At 32.5% G+C, this 22570-nt stretch overlaps 2 protein-coding genes across 6 annotated transcripts in view; one reads left to right on the forward strand and one right to left on the reverse strand.

Annotated features, from left to right (window-relative positions):
* The window catches only part of LOC136982804 (caspase activity and apoptosis inhibitor 1-like), a 145759-nt gene extending 136749 nt beyond the window's left edge, over window positions 1–9010 (forward strand). For all 5 annotated transcript variants that reach the window (XM_067279327.1, XM_067279329.1, XM_067279328.1 and 2 more), the window contains one exon: window positions 8658–9010. In XM_067279327.1, coding sequence (XP_067135428.1) covers window positions 8658–8903 — 246 coding nt within the window. In that variant the 3' untranslated portion in view covers window positions 8904–9010. The remainder of the gene's footprint in view (window positions 1–8657) is intronic.
* A 5880-nt stretch (window positions 9011–14890) lies between these two features.
* LOC136982815 (beta-1,3-galactosyltransferase 1-like) lies at window positions 14891–15971 on the reverse strand. The gene has a single exon (XM_067279339.1). The coding sequence runs from the start codon at window positions 15934–15936 to the stop codon at window positions 14920–14922; it is 1017 nt and encodes a 338-aa protein (XP_067135440.1). The 5' UTR covers window positions 15937–15971; the 3' UTR covers window positions 14891–14919.
* Between the last annotated feature and the right edge of the window lie 6599 nt (window positions 15972–22570).

The following is a 22570-nucleotide window of genomic DNA, read 5'->3' on the forward strand; positions in this document are numbered from 1 at the left end:
AGTCCTTATAACATGATTTTGTTATTCTCACATACCATTGGGATTTCAAAACAGACTTTTTCTCTGATGCATGATGCATGATGCATGATTTGTATACTTTGTGGCACCAATGGCTTATTCTAGTCACTCAGCAGAACTCCAAAATATGCTTTATAGGCTTTTAACATAAATATATCTGACTTTGTTCTTTGTTTTAGTATTGTAAAACAAAACAAAATGTAGCAAAATATGTCCAGGTCATTCTTACCCTTTTGACAAACAGTTGCTATGTCAAGTTAAATCTGCAAAAGAAAACAAAGAATTAAAGTGATGTGTAACAGTACCTTCACATCCTCACCATTTTATGGGGAAACATTACATGATTTTAAAGTTCAACACCTCCAAATTACTAGTAATCAATTGTTAGCCTGAAGCCAGCAAACTAATATACCATTGTAATGTGATAAATAACATGGTCTACATCAAAATTTTAATTTAGAATACTTTTTTTAACTGCATTTGTTATCTTATATACAGAGAAAGTCCAAATGAGAAAAATCTTCCTAATAGAGGGTATCTCTTGTATAACAATGTAGTATACAAGTATCCTCACTTCCTCAGCGGTTTACTTACAACTAAATTAAACACCAGAACACTTGCTGAGCTTACTGAAATTTAATATTCAAATGCTTTCAGCCTATTTTTATAGACCATCCTCAGGAAATTATAGTTCCACAATCAAACAAAAAGCTTTTGAATACTCTAAAAATTTTCGAAAACTTTAATGTAATAATTTTGTGAAATTTAAACGATTAAATATTAAATAAACAACAAATTAATTTGTTGATTTTAAGCTAAGTAGATATATATACAGCCGAGTCTTCATAAGTTGTCATAGGTATAACTAGACACCATTGGTTAAGTAGTAAGTTTTCTGTGGTCCTGGCTGAGCCAATATACATTAGTTTACTCAACACCATTTAACATTAATGCCTGAGTTTTTAACTCATCACCATTGGATAAATCAACATACTTTTTCTATCTCTCACTTGTTTAGACGTCTGATAAGTTGACTCACCTCCTTAAAAAAATGAGTTCACACCACACAGCTTAACGTCACAGCAGAATTCAGATTTTGCATTTTCTCACCTTTCATTTATATGTTATCTGCAGCAAATGTTTCACATTTCTATCAGAAATGAGTATCCGAAACCTAACAACACTTATGCCGAAGGAAAAAATATGAACTTTTATCTGAATTTGAATGTAATAAAACTTTGCAAGTTGAATTTGCAAAACAAGAAAACCTTTCAAGAACAACATTGGTGGAAATTCTGAAGAAAAAAAGGAAATTAAGAAACTTTTTCTTGGATCTTTGTCGCGGCTGTCTCAAAAATTGCCAAAGAAAGTTGCCGTAAAAAGATGTCTAAGATGCTCTGATATGTTGCTAAAGCAAATTCGTTCATCAAATCTTCCTGTTTCAGGGACGATACTGAAACAAAAACGATGGAAATCGCTAAGGTACTTGGAGGAGTAGAAACCAACTTCAGGGCCAGTGATAAATGGTCAGAGAGATACATTGCATGCACTGTATAAAGCACTACTGTATTTTTCTAATTGTAGTTTTGTGGTTTTTTTCAAATTTGTTTTAGTCATCATATCAGATAACTCGACACATTTCCACTTCCACTTCTCCTTGGTGTGTCAACTTATGCAGACTTGACTGCATATGTACTGTACTGTACATATGTATATACACACACATACAAACCACAACATTGTTATGGAAAGTTATGAAATCCAAAGACGTTTTATTGTTCTTAGGCCCTTTCAGTATTAGTTGTATGAAATTGTTTGTAGCTACTACAAAGAAATGTGTTATTTTACTATACTAACTTCTAAATAACTTCATTAATATTGGTCATTTTTTCCCTTCTCATTTTAAAAGCTACTTTGATAAAAAGAAAAAAAAACAAAATATTGTTATTATTATTATTATTTATAATTAGAATATGCTAAATGCTGCAATATTGAATGAACATGTCACATTGTTAGGAAGTTTCTGGATGTTGACATGCATACCAATAACAGCTTTTTATTACACTTGTTTGGATAGTTATGCTTTGACTTTAGTCTGGCATAACACTTGGCACCAGTATCAACTGAGCAAGACATTCACATTGTTATTATTATTCATGATTGCCATACAGGATCAGATCATAAATACTAAAAACTACAGAAAACACATTCTCAAAGATACAACACTCACAAATGACACATGCAGAAAATGTCATATCATGCCAGAAACTATACATCACATCATTTCCAGTTGCAAGCTCTTGGCTCAGACAGATTATTTACACAGACATAATCAAGTAGCAAATATAATACATCAAGAGCTTGCAAAGAAACACAAATTAGTAGACATGAACCATACTACAAATACATTCCACATGGAAAACAACATGCACAAAATCTACTACGACAGAGCCATAATCACAGATAAAACAATTTACCACAACAGACCAGACATCACACTCATTGACAAACACAATAAAATCACATACATTATAGACATATCCATTCCAAACACTCACAATGTACAAAACACATGCACTGGAAAAAGTCAGCGAGTACACAGAACTTGCCCAGGAAATGAGGCATCTGTGGAGGATGGATAGGGTGCTTATTGTATCTGTTGTTCTCTCCTCTACAGGTGTCATACCACACACACTACACAAAAGCATGGGAACATTACAATTGAATAAAAACACATACATTACACTATAGAAGGCCACTTATTAATTTTTGTTGTTTTTGTTACTATGCCTTGACTCTGGTCTGGCATATTACACAGCCACCGGTGTCAACTGAGTATAACCCACTAAATCCTACATAATATTAATTTATTATTATTATTACTTACAACCTACAATTTCTTAATAAAAAATTAATAAAATTTCTTTCATAAGAAAAATTGGAAATTAACACTTTAGTAACAAATGCTTTGAATGATATTTATAATTTTGTCATTTGATGATCTAATCAGTTTACATAAGCCAAAGATTGGCAGATTTTTTACTGGATTATGAACCTGCTAAGTGGAAGTTAATGATTTGGAATAACTTTCTGCTAATTTCTTGGAAATGATAAAAACTAGGAAAATTTATTTATTAATTAATTTAGGAGTGAACAGTGGAAAAATGTTTTTTTTTTTATGTAAATTTTTGATAAAGTCTAATATTAATAATTTGTCTTGCAGTTTTTATTCTAATTTCCTATAGATTTGTTTGATTTTCTTTTATAATATTCCAAATTTAAAAATTATAAGAAATAATCAACAGTTCTAATTATATTATTAATCATGTATATTTGCTAGTTATTCCAGTTAAAAGCTACTCTTAATGAATTATTTTGTAAAACAAAAAAATTAGTAATCTCTATTTGATATTTATAATTTAAACAATGAAAGACCTGTTTCAGAAAACTTTACGACAGGCAGTTTTTATTTTTATACTTATGTTATTTCTTATGGATGTTTTGAAAGTGAACATCATATTATGTGCACAGTGATTATTAACACGTTCATGGCGTTACGAGGCACATGTGACTCGTATGGACATGTCTAGTTAGGGCTACAGACATAATTGCTTCTTTTTCCGTGTTTTTCATGTTTTGATAACATAATTCTTCAAACATCATACTTGTTATATCGATATTTTATTAGGTGCAATAAAATATATTAATTTAATAGTACGAGGCAGCACTGGTGACTCGTGCTGCCCGATATTAAAATAGACTATGAGTCACCGGTGACTCGTAATGTCCAGCAGCTGCTTAAACGTTTATCTACTGACGCCATGAACGTCTTAATAGTCAACTCATGTTAATATGAATCACTAGGGAAAGAGTTGTTTGCTTTATCGAAAATTTGTATTAACTATTTTCACAGTCAAAGTCATATAATTTAGGGAGTATTGCAAGGCTTGATAGATAATTGATATTTCTGAATTATAATATTTTGAATTAATTTACTAAAACAAATTAATGTTCTAAATGATTTTCAAATCAAACAAAAGCCAGTAGGAGACAGAAACTGTATTTGCAATTTAAATATGGAGCAGTATATCAGAGTGGTTAAACAAAACAAAGCTAACAGAAAGAAATCACAGATTTCTTTTAAAAGTTATAATATATATATATATATATATATACACAATTTTTTTTCTACTGCACTCATTGCATCCTTGAAAGAAAGCATAGATGGGCTAATCACCACTGTATATTTTGCTTTAATTTACAGAATCATATCATCACTTTGGTCTTGCAATGTCCCGATACTATTGTGCAGATTTTGATGTATGAGTTATGTTAATGGCAGCATGTACCTAGCCAAAGAGTAGCCAAGATGCTAAAGGAGTAAAAAATACGAGTCAAATTTGACTCCTGACATTCACCGTATGCACTCCTTAATATGCAAACTAGCATGTGTTCAAATTGGAGGCAAAGGGATGGAGGTTCTTAAACTTTAACCCCTATTTTTTGCATTCAGTAGAATATGTTTGAATTGCTCTACACTTAGTGGCTGAACCTGTCTTTGCTTACTATACTATACTACTAGCTTACTTACTAGAAGAAAATATGTGGCTAGTTATAATGGATCATTTGTTACAGTATCAGTTTTTATTGTTCACTTCAAAAAGTGTAAAAGCAACCATTATTGTAAATAGGGTTATTTTTGGGAGTTGTGAAGATAATTTAAAGTTTGGTTTAACAAACTGGTAAAATTTTGGTTTGCTTTATCATATGAAAGATAACATTTTGACAATGGCATTTTGCCAGGGCACAGTAATGAGTGGGTACAGTTTTGATTTAAAATTTGCTTTAACACAAAAATATGCTTTATCAGTGTGTTTTAAAGCAAGTAAACTGTATACAGCTTTATAATTTCTAAATTGAACTCTCCTAGCACTATACAAGTAGGAGGTAATTTGTCTTGCTTTCCCCATAATACAGCAGTTTCCTGAGAGCTACCCTGGAAAGGCATGGAACATTCAATGAAAACTAGCAAAACTGTAGAAACCATTAATTTCCAATTATTTATTTCCTAATTGATTCATTTTATGCCATAAATGTAACTACTTATACTCTCTGGAAATGCAGTAAACTTCTGAACACTTGATCATTTGCAATACATTGGTATCAATAAGCAGAATATATACAGGCTACATGAAATTCAAGCAAAGTTTCAGTACTAATGAAATAAGTTCTCATTATTATTCAATTATTAGTAAAACTAAATATAATTGAAAAATACTAAAATTTTTCAATTATATTTATATTTAATACACAACATTAACTACCTAATAATTAATATAAGAATTATATAATATTACTACTATTGTCAAGTGAGATACAACATAATAGGATCGGGGATTTGTGGCTAAACCTTAATGCTTAGAACAGGTACAATGCAAATCTAAACAAGCATGTCCTTGAACTCCAAATGATTGGAATCTTCATTTATACTAATTATTTCAGTCTCACTTTGAAATGTGCCAACTAAGAAACTTGGGTGTAATGTTTAAACAAAAAGCCCATAGTGTCATTATTTCAGTTAAAAAAAAATAAAATTAAGAACAGACATCTTGCAAGAGAAGTAATGAATATATTAGAAATAATTTGAAAACTGGAATTTATACTAATTGTTTTATCATTATTAACTTCTTTGTATGACAGGAAATTCAGGGGACAAAATAGTCATGACTTTGAATTATCCGAGATTTACATAGTTCTGGGCAATATGCCAAGTGCCACATAACTAATGTATTCCATTTGTTTAATAAATTATATCTACATATGATATACAGAATGCTACCTTCATTAATAATGTCATTTATCAATTCTTATAAATAATAATTATACAGTAACTTTTAAAAAATTTCATATGTTTCTTTCTCACATTTCATTTTAGAACTCTCAGACCTGAAGATGATCTGTGCAGATCAAAAATGTTAGTCTGCCATTTCATTGAGTGTGTAGTGGCTTTTCCCTCACTGGAAGAAAGAAAGCATCAAGTATGGACTGCTTTGCTGTCTGTTTGTATTGTTTATGTGCAAAGGCACATAGCTTCTCAAGAGCAAGATGAATATCTTCGCTAGCACTCATAGTATTATCTTCAAGCATTATATCAATTGTGCACAGGGTGCAAAAATTTCCGTTGACAGGATTTTCTGGTGGTCTTTGTTCTTGCTACTGTGAGCATTTGTGCTTGTACTGTAGCATCCAGGTTTGGTATTGTCTCATTGAAGTTGATGTCATCAGTTGTTGCAATATTGTTATCCACATTCACATAATCTGACATAGTTGATGTTTTTGTTAAGGTTTCCCATTCAGGTGGCACTTCAAAGTCTCCAGCATCCGCAGGCTGCTGAACAAAACCTGGTTTTGCAAAACAGTTTCAGATACTTGTGGCCAACTGGCAAGAAATTCTAGCCAAAACATTCTGCAAAGCATCCAAAACATTCCATTTTCTTATTTTTTCAGCAGGTACACTGAAAAAAAAATCTCTCCATGCATGTACTGTACTACATCAAATGCATCCTGTACCTAGCTTTCAGTTGTAAAATTATGCCTTGATCTAAGGACTGGATAACACGGACAGTGTTTGCTGGTAAAAATAGCACCTGTACATTGGGAAGGTATAGGTCTTTGATATTGTAGGACAATACTCAATCCATCAGCTACAAGACCTTCCATTTTTGCATTGCCATTTTGTTTTGAAAGCATAGCAGTCAGTCTCTAAATATCTTTGCAGTCATCCAAGATTTTTTTATTTAACTCATAGGGATAAAGTAACTGCAGTTCTCCTTGTGCAGTTGTCACCTGCCGCATGCAATGAGAGTCGGAAAATTTTCCAGTTATTACAAACAGAAATTTCTTTGTGCCATCTGCTCCTTATCACATTTGCCATTATGGCAGTTTCTTCTTCCAGTGCTAAAGTTTTCAATAGCATCAAATTATAGTACACAACTGTCTCGTCTAGATTGAAGATGTCATATTCAGCATATTCTTGCAGTATTGGTGTTCACTGATGAAAAATTTACTATAGGCATTCAGAGATATGATATTGTGGCAGACTTGAAATTGACACATCATCTGTTGGAAAATTTGAAATTGTCGATTTTCATGCATGACACCAATATAATCTCCTTTTCTTTGATCAGAGGTCCTTGCAGGAATATTTTTTGCATGCATATCAGAAAATCACTGGAAAAGAGCCTCATAGTTTCTCATATTTAGCAGTCCACAGACATTTTTGTTTGCCAATTTTGTCACTGTTTTTTAGCCATTCTGAGACCCAAAAAAGGAATATTGAAAGATCTTGCATTCTCACTTTTCAAATGTACATTCTTATTCACCTCCTGGTGAATTCTAGATTTTTGCAATTGAGATATCATTTTAGCTTTTCTTGGAACCGTTTCTTGATTCCTCCGTGAAAATCACTTTCCACCCACTCATTATATATTTCGTTGCTGTACAATGGAGATCAGCTAGTTTTAGCTAAATGATATCATGTACTGTACTAACATTGCAGGTAAGCAGCACATGTCTGGTGAGAACAACACAGGTTGTCAGATAGGTTTTATAAGAAGAAAAGCAAAATTCTGAAAATATAGTTCAAATTACTTTTAAAGTAGCCCAATCTTAACACACTAAAAATAAAAAATTTTTAGTTAAATAACAAGTAAAAATTATACTCTTTCTATTTCCGACTTCGAGGATTCTATGAGCCAAAACAAGACAAAAAAGGTAGCAAGGAACAACAATTACTTTATTACTTTATCCATATGCATTTCGCCATCTAGGCCTCATCAGTGGATACATCAGGATGTTATTCGTTGATTACGTTTTATACCCAACAGCCGTTCCCAGCATGCATCAACAATCAATCCAGCATTCAAATTAAGTAAATTTACATGTTCGGCGATACAGAAATGTTCTACAATTTTTCTTTCTAAGTTATTTTCTATTTTATACAAAATTTTAGTATTTTTTTATATTTATATTACAATTAAATTTTTGGCAATGTAGCCCAATCTTGCAAACTTTAAATCCAGCCATATTTTATGAGATAAGAGTAGTTGATGGTAAAGTGGGTCATAGCAGCCCAAAAATATGTTGTTATAAAAGCAAAGTCCTATTGACCAGATTAGAGTTGTTTGTGGTCTATTATTCTCTTATAATATGCATGCAAACTTTGATCTAAATGTAAGAGTTAACACTCACATATCACAATTCAGACAGGATTTTCAATTCAAATATCAAAGTAGCTATATATCGATCTAATGGAATTTCAAACTGTCAGAGTTTGAATTAATGAGGAATCCCTGTATTATTTTAATAATACAAAGAATAATTCTTTATATTATTAAATTTATTATTTCTTTAAAAGCTATTTTGATATTTCTTTGAATGCTCTTGATTCATTACAATGTTAATGCCCATAAATTATATATATATATGATATAGCAAATGTTGAAAGTAACATTATTTATATATTTTGCTAGTATTAAAATTAAAATTGTTATCCTTATCTAGATCTAGAAATGCTGACATAAATATTACAATGAAAAAAATTATTATAATTTTATTAATTTTTTTACATATTTATACAGCTTCAAGAGAAAAGTATTCAAGATAGTTCAGATGGCCAAGTGCATATTTCCAGCACAACAGTAACAGTTGAAATGGGAGAAAAGGAATGGTTGAATGCTTTCACTAAGACTCAACTGGAAATTTTAGAATTAGAGATGCGTGCCAGGGCTATTAGATCTTTGATGAAAGCGCAAGGACTACACACTTCTGAAGATGATGAATCTCTTCACAAAATTGATAAGAAAAAGGATTCCTCATTCTCGTGATCATTCTTCCTTTTGAAAATCATTATATTTGAATGCGTGTAAAATTTTGTTTAATAACTGAATTTTGATCAGAATCATTAAATAATTATCTTTACTATCCAACAAAAGTCTTGTTTATCTTATTCAAGCAAAACACTTTAACTCACATGAATGAATAACTAAAATATATTTCTTTATTAAGTTTAATTATAGAAGACAAAGGAAATACACACAGCTTAATCTCAATTTACAAGTGTACCCTTTTCCTGAATACTTCTCGGTAAACAAAATCTAAGAAATAAGGAATAAACTTGTCCTAATTTATAAAAAAGTCACCCTACTCTTGTTCTCCAAACAACATTAAATGGTTACAAGGTCAATTTTCATTAATACAAAATGAGGAAAGCGAACGATAACTTACGTACAGTATACTCTCTATTATCTGTGCATGCTTACATCTTGATAAAGGAAATATGTCAGGAATTATTAGCATTATGGATTATCTGTGGTGATTGTCCTGGATAATTGGGAGTATATTGTATTTTCATATCTCACAGACATTTCTTTATTTAAGGTTAAGAAAATGAGATAGTGAAGTAGAATAGAATAAAATTGTAATCTTAATTTAAAAAAAAATATTATCTCTAAAAGATACTTTTATTGGTGAAGTTTACTAAATTGCACAACTACATTAGAATGATCATTCTACATTAGCACTATCCCTAGCAAATAAATAAATGAAACAAAGAAAATGGAGATTAAACCTACAAACCATCTAATTGTAGCATATGGAAACTTCAATCTCATTGTTTTCATAAATTTTGAGCACAAAGTATTCTGATCATTGGTCAGCAGTCATCATATCAAATTTCTCTTAGATTGGGAAAAGGAATAAAAGAAAACAGCTTATTGTATCATATTATTTGTAAATTGGAATCACACTAATGCATTTAGTAAATTCAAATGGATTTTTTAAATTTTTATGAATGTCCTAACCCCATTATAAATAATTCAAAAATAAAAAAAACTAAAATGTTTAATTTCTTAGAAGTTGTTAAGATATTCTCCTGAGATGAAAGCAAATTCCCTAATTTAATGATAATATATCTTTTATTTAGTAGATTTTTAACATTCTATTCACTTAAAACTGTGCTTGATTTGCAACATTTTATCATCTCAGAATATTTTCATCATAGTTTCAATTATAGACACATCTCCATATTTAATAAATACAATGAAACCTGGCCTTAATCTGTTTCCAAAACAGTCTGCTATGTATTTAAGACAAGTATCTATTAAAAATTCCCATATATTTTACAAAGCTCAGTAATTTAATTAATTTATATGTTTTAGTCTAGTTTACAGTTCTGTTTAGTATTGATTTGTATGTTTATATTATGATTTTGCTTTATAAAAGAATACATGTTAAGAATAGAATTAGGAAATAAGCAAGGAACTGCTCAAATTTTAGGACTATGTTTACACAACACTTCTAGTGCCTAATTACATTTATTACTAAATTTAATAATTACATATTAACAATTAATTAATTTAGAAGAAAAAGTTAGTCTGGAATGGCACCGCAAACTGGTAGCTAGGTAGTTTTGCTTCCAGACATTTTCCAATTTTTCCAACATGTAACTCATTTGATTCATTTACTTTTATTCTTTCCTTCTTTGAATTGTTTAATTCTTTCCTCACATTATACTGACATCAATTTAGCAATGCTTGACTTGTAGAGTGTCAGAATACTATCTAAAAAATAGAACTATGAAAATCTCATTTGACACATTTAAGAGCACAAAGAAATTTTATGAAATGATGCCATCAAGGCTAAGCATAGTAAATTTGCATGTTTTCCATGAATAATCACTCAAAATCTGTTGTACTGCCAGCACATAATAAAGATTTGTAGAGAATAGGAGATAGGAAATTTTATTTCATTCAAAGAAGGCAGTTTTTACCTAGTAATAAGACTATATGCTAAACAGTTTCCGCTAAATCTGAATTCTGCTGTATATTGAATCTGTTTTTTTAATTTTTTATTATCGAATTGAATCAGCATTTTATTTTATTGTTTGCATACAAAAAGAAAGCTTAGAAGAAAAATATTAGTTTTAGTGTAAGTTTTATACTTAATTATTAGTATTTCAGTGTATAAATTAATTTATTAAAACAAAAACAGGTTAAAATTTTAAATGATCTGTTTTGGAATGACATATTAATAAGTTGCTATTTTCAAAACTATTTTTTAATGTTAAAACTAACAAAAATTATTAAGAATAAAATAGCAATGTGTGTTATAAACTAAATAAAAGAAATTTAATGCAAAAGATAAAAGTTCTTTTATGGCCAAATTTTAAGTACATAAATTTAAAACAAATCTTTGCTAAACTTTTTGAATTTCCTTCTCTTTTTAAACTGATCCTAGAAAATATTTGGTCAATAAACTGTAGATTGATTCAGAAACATGATATAACACTCGTATCAAAGAATGCATTATAAAATATAATTTGACACACTAGATCAGTCCTTATATATAAAATTCTCATGCTAAATTTTGTTACAGTATATGTTAAAATATTAGTTTTACTGTAAGTAATAAAACTAATATACAACCATAGAAAGTATTCATCCAGCATTATGTTGTGCAGTATTATATTTCAGGTGAGAAAATATATTTCGAGTAAAAAATTTTCGCCAAAGTTTAATCTTTCACATTATACTGCAGGCAGTTTTTTTAACGACAGATTTGGCGATCCGAAGTCCAAAGCAAGATACTATTTAAGGGTCTTTTATATATCTGAAATGACCTTTATAATCACAAAAACATTTTTCCATGTTGCTACAGGAAAATATATTTACTATTATGAAATATTTCAAGATCATTGAAACTTAATGTATGTCTCATCCATCCAACATCATAACTAGGCAAATGTTTCAGATCATGTACTAATTTAAATAGTTTAACAATATAAGTTTAAGCAGATAAACTGTTACCTACAAAATATATAAAAACAAAACACAGGAAACTGAATGGTTAAATAATTATTTCTTAAAAGTTTGTAATTAATAGTTATAAATGAACAAATCAATTGGGTTCTCTAGTAGTTAAGTTGTTATAAACATTATAATACTCGTTTTTCAAACTGAATATAAAGAAAGCATGTGAGTTAACAATTGAAGAAGGAAACCAAAATTGTAACTCCGTGATTCAGGTTCGTTGTTAACACTAATAACAGCTGAGATCAGCTGTGCCAAACATAGTTTGTTTGAATAATAGGCCCTTTGTCTCTGTGGCATTTTGGCGACAATAAATATGAATTTAGAACATACGTGCCCAAGGTAAAGTCACATGGACACCAAGGAATGTCACGAACGAATCAAATGAGTTAAGAACCATCAGAATTGGACCATGGAAGATTGGCAATATATTATTTAAAGTGACGAATGTATCTTTGCATTGAATTTGGAGATTAAGGAGTACAGTCAAAAAAGCAGTTTTTTTTTTTAATGCAGATTGTTTACATGGAAAGTTTTGTGATTACTCTAAAGATGTGTCTAGCTGTACCCAGTGTCGAACTGGTAAGGTTTTGGTCCTGGAGTATATACCAAATATAAGTCCTATATATATAGCCCACTGAATGGCTGAGATAGTTAAGAGATCAGATTACTGCTCTGGGGACTTGGGATCGAATTTGGGACCACAAAATTCCAGGAATTTTTCCGAGATGGTCTTTCCCAGATATATAAGAAAATATCTGATAAAAAACAAATTTAAAAATATATATTATATTTCAAATGCAGTATAAAGATGTTTACTTCAATAATAAATTTTAAAAATAATTTATTAACTTTATATCAATGCAAAAATAAATTACATAATAATTATATATAAAAATGGTTAATTTTCAACCAAATTATTTGATAATGTTTTACGTTTATTATAAATTACAAATTCTGACTTTGTTTATAATTTATTACTTGATACTTATATATAAACTATTGGAAGAACTGTTGCAAAATGTTTCCATTTCCATGAAATGTGACAATTTCTTACATTAAATATATCAGAAGTATTCACAAATAATTATTTGGATACTAAGTTTTCACAATTTACAAAGTGAATGTTGAAATAGTAAGAATGCATCGTCAGATTATAGGATATAATCTGAACGATGATCCGTTTCAGGATATAAAGTTTCTCTATGTCCGTAATTTTTTCTATTTAATTTAAATTCAGACTAACATTGAGAATAGAAACATTGTTAAGGATAATGTCTCAAGCATGTAAAGTTTATTTTTTAATATTAAATTCTAAATATTAATGTCTTTCAGAGTTTATAATTAATTTTACACGTTTGTAAGCATTACTAAACAACAATGATGTGAGGACCCAGACGAGGTCCGAAATCGCAAAAATGCAGAATCCCGTTGTGAAAAAAATATCGATATTTTATATGAGTAAACAACGATGTCTCGGGACGACGACAACGCGTGTTAAACGACCTGTTAATGTTCAATCCAAAGGTAGAACTCTGACACACGCACTCATAAAGATGTATAAGTTTGACACAAGTATTCAAAGGAAAAATTTGAACTTAGGAAAACAATTTCGGAAAAGGGGAAAAATTGGAGAGATAGAAAAATATCGCGTGATCGTTAGAATTCCAAAATGACATCAATTACAAACAACGGATTAAATTATGAGTGCAGGTGTTGTGGTTCTATCAACAATCTTGGAGCATAGTCGACAAAGGGTGTCAAATAGACACCTCGAATCGGACCTTTCCCGCGACCCGACATGGTCTCGTTTTGCGCTTGAAAACAAAGGGGAGACCAATCGGGAAACGAGGAAAGGGACGAGGGACCAATCCGCAAGGTGGATAGTACACGAGAAAAACGTATAAAAACTGGGACTTCAAGGTCAAGAGGAGTTTTTCGGAATGACGGACATGCCTCTTGTGGATTAAGACAGTGTGTGTTGCTGTCAGATGTAAGGATATGTCATCAGCTAAAGTTTATAAAATGAGAGTTGTAAATAACCTTCTCTCAGATCACCCTCATATATCAACAGTTATTGAATTTGTTCTTTCACACCCACTGCAAACCTCACACTGTTGAGTGTGAAAGGTTTCGGTGAGATGACATTAACAAAAACTCCAATTGGAAACTGTCTTGATGTAAAAAATATCAGCAACTTACTAAACTTCTCCATAAATGGCCTCCCCAATAACCAAGATGGGAATTTCATTTCCATTCAGCATTTGTTACCCGGTGTGAATCAAAGCCAAAGAAGAATTGTTCAATAATGTATGATACTTGTGGGTTGTATGTAACAATAGATTTATGGTTATATCGGTAGTGTAATAATGTACAGTACAGTATCTATGAGAATAAACAAATGTTTAAACGATAATGTATTGAGAATTGTTCTGGACAGCCTCACGGATGAGAAATGTTAGCTACAGTTTCTAAAATTTTGCTGCTACTTTTTTTTTAGTAAAATTAGCTAAAATGCTACAGGAAATTTTTTCCTAGCTTAAACCCTGATTATTGTTATACTTTTCCATTAAAATTTAAAGCTGCACAAAGCCTTCAATTGATGGAAAAAATTCTTTAAATATGATTGAGTGTAGGCCCGTTTTGATGTCTTTAGGAATATTGATTTACAAATATATTAAAAATATTCTCTCAGAAAATACAAAACGAAAAATTAAATAGGAGATTAATTGCAAGATCTTTACAATGACTATTATTCTGATAAAACTGTGAAATTATTTTACAATGTACTGATATAAGTTATTTAAAAACAGTGAAGCTGAAAAACGAGATTATAGTTTTAAAATTTGCATAGTGTTTCTCTACATCTCTCGATCGTTTGAAAATAGAATGCATAGGAATAACGCTGGGGAAGATGCTTCCTAACCTTATTTCAAACTAAATTCTGTTGAATAAGCAGACGTTATTTTTGAGAGAAAATGTCAAAAACTACGCGTAAAAACAAAATCTTCATTCTCGTTTGATGAAATCCGCTTTAGTCCCATTCGTCCCATGGCGTGAAAGGGCATTCCACTAATGCCATATCGGACAATGCTTGCATTTTTCTCTGATATTCTGCCGGAATTCTGTGCAACACAAATATGTACAGAAAATTGCACACTCTCCACGGTCCGCTAGAAATACTGAATCTAGAACTATGAATGGGCTTTATTCCTCCTCTTCTCAGAACTGTACCCACAAAAGCATCCTCGTTGGGAAATGGCGCGTAATGGGCTGTCTCGTCGACGAACACGGATAGAACGTCGGCAGACACGATATATCCTATTCCCGAAGCGTAATCGGGATAAACGGATGGCGGAAATTGTTCTTTAGATACGTACCATTTGCTTTTGGGGTCGCGCACCACTTTGGCTCGGCTCCTTTTGCGCCCCACGTACAGACCCTTATACATCTTGTTGCTCCGAGATAGAAATTTCAGCAGAAGGGCAACGTTGACGTAACAGTCGTCGTCGGTTTTCAGCAGATACGAAGACTGGCAATAACGATGGGCCCAGCGAATTCCGTGGATGATTTTCAGAGTGAGATTTCTGTAAGTATCCGCGTAATCTCCTATCACTAAATCACCCGAAGATATCTTTTCGTTTTCTACTAAAATATTAAGAAATTTGCTATCTGTCGACCGCCCCACCAGGAACATCGTAACGGTCGAAAGATTGTTTCTCAGCATGCGAAGAGACGATCTTCCCCACGTTCGACGAATGGCCGCACGACGATCGAAATTTTCGGGAGACGAAGCGACTAAAATTAATAAATAGGGGCGAAAACTGCAAACAGGAAGATCGAAGAAAACGTTCTGGTCGTCGACTAGGGACGAAACGGTGGACATTCGAACGGGATCCGTTTCTAGGACTCCTACAGTGTTCGAAAAATACCCTTGATCGCTCATTTTCTTGATTTTGACGGCGGTCAAAAATAAACCCAGGCTCAGTAGTAACAGAAAGGCACTCCAGATCACTTTTCGATGGAAAAGACATATAATTACGGGCAGCATTATCTGCAGAAGACATCTGCGAGACGACGAATCCAATCGGCCAACTTATGAGTAATAATAATTCACGGAAATAATATCCTTCATTTTTTTTTTAAAATCACGAGACTGAGTTATCGTATAACCTCACCTTCACTAGACAGGTAAATTTCAAACGAGTACAGCGGTACGATTTTTTCTCCAGGTTTATCACGTGACGGAGAAACCTTTCATTTGTACAGATAAACGATCGCAGTTACATTCCTCCGATAGATCGAAATAACGATAACTAATTGCAGCTTTGAAGTGATGGCTCACCGATTATAACACGAATTAAAATTTTAAATTATAATGTTTGCTGCGATACTTCAAAAATATCCACAATCACTCATTTTCATATTGTTTATTGGACGTTTCACCCATGCTTAACATCTGAGAATTTCGTCTCTGAATTCTAAATTATAATTTAATGTTTATAGATTTAAATTTTAACTTTGAATTAAATATTAATGTTTGATTACTGGCTATGTAAATTTAAATACGTAATTGATTTACTTAACTCCATATTGTATACAGAAATGTGCGAGACCTCAAAATATGTTACGTGTTTCGTCTTACTGAGTTGAAATGTAATTTATATATCAGAATTTATATTTTTGAAATGTTAAATAATATTCTCCCTTAATAGTCAAGAGAGTCAATGGAATAAATAATTTGCATAAATTATTTATGAGGCATGGCAAAATATAAAACGTGAACAGAGGGTAGATTTAAAGGGGTAAGCGGGGCGCAGCTGCACCTCTTCTGAGAGTTTTCCCGAGTAAAGCCGAGTACCTCGGATAGTAAAAAGTTTTGTAAGCCGTATTGTTTTCTTTCTGCGCTCCCTCTAAAGTTTTCTGAATCAGCTATCGGCCTGAACCAAATAACCACGTTGGCCTCACTATAATAACGTCAATTATGTGCGAGTGTGTGTTTTTGTGTAAATAAATAACACGAAGCGAAGTAGTATTACGATATTAAACCAAGCGCCATCTTTTGGATGAATTAATTATTTTTTAATATTAGTTCCAACCGGGAACACTTGATTCAATGATGAGTAATTAGAAATAAATGTTACATTTGATCCGGCCGATCGTATTTCCCAACTCCAATACAACTTTATCCGGGTCAACTGAAATACACAAATTAAATTGTAACTTGATTCGAAGCTCGGATTCTCCCGTTTGCATAACAAATTAGTATCGAATATGAGTGCTGTAAGTGAATACTAAAAAAGTATTCTAGGGGTTAAACTAAAGCATTAGGACCTATTCTGCATTTTTTATTTGAACTTTTACCGACTTATTAATTCAAAAAATATGTAAAGTTATTCGAGTAGTTTGTAACACTTTTCACGCTTAGTCATTACTTGACTTAATTTGTTTTTAGTAGGATAACCTTTAATTTTCTAAGCACCCTAAAAAAACTATTTGTGTGTTCGTTTGTCTGTATGGACTATATTGTAAATTATTAAAATTCACCTGTACAGTGTAAGTTTACAAAATTCGTCCTGTTTCAAAATGAAAGTCGGACGACTTCCGTGTGAGACATTACGAAAAACCAAAATCTCTTCCAATCGACACGGAGTCAACAATAGGGGAAATCGTAGTTTTATAATACTTTAATAAAAATTAAAAAATATAATTATATTAAAATCTTATATTTCTATTAAAACAGAATAATATTCTAATACATCTATTTAGGCTAGATTTAATAGGGCTGCACAATAAATAGAAATTGCACGAGAAGAAAGAAATTTGTTAAAAAACACATTAGAATTAACCGGCCGAGGAGGAATTTATAGAAAAACCTCTCTTATAAAAAAAGTCACTTTATTTTATTAAATAACAACCTCTGAACCTTCAAAATGTTCTAAATAAAAAATAAAAGAAGTGTTATAAATAACGCAAGTGAAAATATTTTAGAAATTTTTATAATAAAACTAGCAGGTAGGCCCGGCGTTGCTCGGGCAAAAGTAACGATAACGAAGATTAAGATTATTACGTTATAGTTACAGAAGAAAAAGAATAATTTCATCAATAAACTAAATATTTCTAAAGAAAGGTCGAATTTGAAAATCGAATATTCTAATATTGTTCGATTTTCACGAAGTGTTCTGATTATATCGTTCGATTTTCATCGAATGTTCTAAAGAAGAAAAGTCGAGAAAAACCAAACTAATCTGTTTAAATTTGAAAATCGAATATGTTCTAACATATTACTCTTTTTCTTTTTTTCCTCCAGCGCCCATAAATCTTGCGGTCGCTTTCTCTTGTTCTCCATTGTTACTTAACACTTCCATTGGTACTTAAATTTGGTACCCTGTGTACCGAATTTCAACTCTCAACTCCTAACCGTCTTAGCGAAAATTAAGATTATTACGTCATAGTCAACCTTACCCGTTTTCACAGAATGCAAGAATTGGGACCCCTGTTTCCAGACTAATTAGAGAACTTTTAGATGGGTCTAAAAATATGTTCGATTTCCTACAAAAACGAAAAAACTGCATATGCGTCTTGCACGTCGCTTTCTCTAAACACTTCCATTGTTGACACTTCCATTGTTATTTAACACTTCCATTGTTGATGGAAGTGTTAAGTCTTAATCCTGTCCCTCTCCCCCGTGAAGAGGAATTTTGAAAAATCCCTTCTTAGTGTGCGTTTTCGTGACGTACCCTAGCTATGTACCAAATTTCAACTTTCAACTCCTAACCGTTTGGGCTCTGCACTGATTATTATTATTATTTTATTTCTGCACGATTTACATCGGAGTAAAAAATACCTCAACCCGTAACCCACAGAAAAGAGGGTATTATTATTATTATTATTATCAACTCGTCTCGATTATATATATAGATTTAGACCTTTTTTTTAAACTTCAAAACTCTTCATAAAATTTCAGAAGGAAGATTATTAGTGTTGTCTTGGGCGTTGTCTCCAGGAAGACTTTCTATAGAAAATAGGGCCCCTATTTAGGTGTTAAATGCAAACATTTTACTAAATTTAACAGATTACAGATTCTGTTCTAAAAATATCATTGGGTAGCAATTTTAAAAAATTTCAGACCTATAAATTCCGACTGACGTCCGGCTATCTGTCCTTCCTTAATCTCGAGAACAGAGTTAGGTGCATGATTATTAGCGAGGTTGAGGCTGGAGTTTTCAATGCGAAAACGTGTACGTCGGACGTTCAGTGCCGCTTTCCTGTATGCCTAGAAGTTTGGCAATGGCGTTTGGAATGTCGAGCATGATTCCATTGACTTTGTAAACGCCATTGCCAAACTTCTAGGCATACAGGAAAGCGGCGCTGAACGTCCGACGTACACGTTTTCGCATTGAAAATTTCGGCCTCAACCTCGTTATTGTTAACAGGAAAAGTATGATGTACTTACAGGGACAAGACATTATTAAAATTGAGAGCATTATGACGATGTTGCAATAAATAATAGCTCGTTCCATTTGAAAAATTAAAATCGCCAATAAAAAATAATTAATTAAGCAAGTGAATCTATATATATAATCGAAATGCGTTGATAATAACAATAATAATAAAGTCTCCCTTAGTTACCGGTGGCGAAAGCAGCACCGACCCAAGCATGGCTACTGCAATGCCCTCAACAGATGTGAGGAACCAACCTAGCCTTGGTGTTTCTGTGGCAATGCATTTACAGACCACAAAGGCTGGAAAACCACGCCAACGGATGAAATGGACAATAGAAATGAACGAGTTTATCATCCGTACTTACTACACCATCACAAAACTCGAAACAAACATGACAGCATACAGACAACAAATACACCACAGATTCACACAACAATATCCTCACCTCACTGTCACCGAACAAAGGGTTGTTGATCAAAAAAGAACAATTATACACAACCTTATTCCACAAACAACACTTGAACTTATCAAACAACAGGTTGCTGATCAAATACATCAACAGACAGAAACATCTAACATTAATGAAGATCATGTAACCTGTCAGGATAATCCAGGAACAAGCATTGATAATAACACACATACAACAACTACCACTAATGACACTACAGACACTTCCTCATCCATCACTGATAACTAGACATAGATTTAGTTAATACGCTCTCACTTATATTTCAGGAAACACTCACTAAATATACAGGTACAGATCCTACACAAAAACCACGAATACCAAAAATCAACACGTCAAAAGATAGGAAAAACACTAAATTATGTAAAAATTCACTTACTACCACACTACGTTCATTCAATTTCTACACTCGCAGACATTCATACATTAGTTTATGCTGGGGCAGTCACAGTAGTGACACACCATGGACTGAAAATACAATCGCAGACAGATACACACAAAACACAGTTCTATAAAAAGCCTGTCTGGCAGAGAAGAATAGAAACACAAATAAATGACATTAGACAGCAATTAGGCAGGCTGACACAATACACTAAAAACAACATAACCAAATTAAAGAAACAACTCAAAAACATTTTCAAAGAAAATCAAAACACGAACATCACAACACACACATTACAGAATACTCGATACACTAAAAAAAACTCGCAGCCAAAGCACGTAGGCACGAACGATACCTAACACATTCACTACGAAAACAACAAAATAAATTATTACAAACAATGAAAAACTTTTCTACAGACAAATCAGTACCAAAACAAACACTGATACACAGCACAGTGGAACGCCAACGGGAGAAGAACTCACAACTTATTGGTCTTCTCTTTGGTCTAGTGCTGTTATGCACAATGCTGATGCTGGCTGGATCGAGGAGGCAAACAAAAACTTGCATAACATACCAACTATGCCTTGTGCTGAAATAAATGTACACGACATCCGCTACTATGTTAACAGAACACACAACTGGAAGACACCTAGTGTAGACAACATTCACAATTTCTGGTACAAAAAGTGTACATCACTGCACCAGGAACTAGCTAAACACCTAACACACATCATCTTAAATCCACAAGACATGCCAAATTTTCTTACTCAAGGCATCACTTACATGAAACCTAAAAACAACAATACCACAGACCCACACAATACAGACCAATTACATGTCTCCCAACACTCTACAAATTATTGACATCCTATATTGCAAACAAAATATACAAACACGTTGAAGAGCATGACATTCTTACGGAACAACAAAAAGGTTGCCGTAGAAATCACAAGGGATGCAAAGAACAGTTACTCATAGATTCAGTCATTCTACGGCAAGCACACAAACAACACAGAAATATACACACAGCATATATAGACTACAGAAAAGCATTCGACAGTGTTCCACACAGTTGGCTGCTACATATTCTACACATGTACAAAATACATCCATCGCTCATTGCATTCTTCCAAAACACTATGCAGCACTGGAGAACAACACTACATCTCAGGGTTAGTAACACTTCCATACAAACAAACCAAATATTCATTAGGCGAGGAATTTTTCAAGGAGATTCCTTGAGTCCTCTCTGGTTCTGCTTAGCCCTGAACCCTTTATCCAACATGTTAAACAACACGCAATATGGTTACAATATTAGACATGAAAAAACAACACAGTTTACACTGCCACATCACATGTACTGTACATGGACGACATAAATAAAACTTTATGCATCCACACAAAAACAACTTCAACTCCTACAAATCACACATTCATACACCAAGGACATACAAATGGAGTTTAGCCTAGACAAATGCAAAACACTTCACATAGAAAAAGGAATCCCGAAGAAAAATTTTGCACTTGGAAATGGGGACGTTATTGAATCCATGGAAGAGGGCGAGTTCTACAAGTATTTAGGATTCCAACTGGCCAAACTAACAGAACATACACAAATAAAGCAAAGATTAATTAAAGAATACAAAAGTAGGTTAAATGCTATTCTCAGAACACAGTTAAATGCAAAACACACAGTTAAAGCAATTAACACGTATGTTGTCCCAGTACTCGCATATTCTTTTGAAGCACATATATATTAAACTCACATAGATCTTGAGCAACTCCAAACAAACAAGAACAACAACACTCACTAAGCGTAAACATCATCATCCTAAATCTGCCATTGAAAGACTAACCCTTCCACATAAAGATGGCGAACGTGGCCTGATTGTCATAGTTAACCTTCTCTACAAATACAACCACTGCGAGAGTTTTTCCACAGAAAACAAGAAACATCACAGTTACATAAAGCAGTGCTCTAGCAGACTTAAATAACACACCATTAAACTTACACTCACATCATATGGACACAACACAACATATAAAAAGCATAGACACCATTAAGCAATCGTGGGCTCGAAAGGCACTCCATGGCAGGCATCCTTATGACCTGGCCCAGGATTTTGTTGACAAAATTGTATCAAACAGCTGGTTAGCTCAGGGATGCCTCTTGGAGAAACCGAAGGATTCATGATTACCATACAGGATCAGATCATAAATACTAAAAACTACAGAAAACACATTCTCAAAGATATAACACACAAATGGCAATGCAAAAAATGGCATATTATGCCAGAAACTATACATCACATCATTTCCAGTTGCAAGCTCTTGGCACAGACAGATTATTTACACAGACATAATCAAGTAGCAAATATAATACATCAA

The sequence above is a fragment of the Centruroides vittatus genome, unplaced genomic scaffold, assembly GCF_030686945.1.
Source record: "Centruroides vittatus isolate TY-2023 unplaced genomic scaffold, ASM3068694v2 contig_863, whole genome shotgun sequence".
In the NCBI taxonomy this organism is placed as follows: domain Eukaryota; kingdom Metazoa; phylum Arthropoda; class Arachnida; order Scorpiones; family Buthidae; genus Centruroides; species Centruroides vittatus.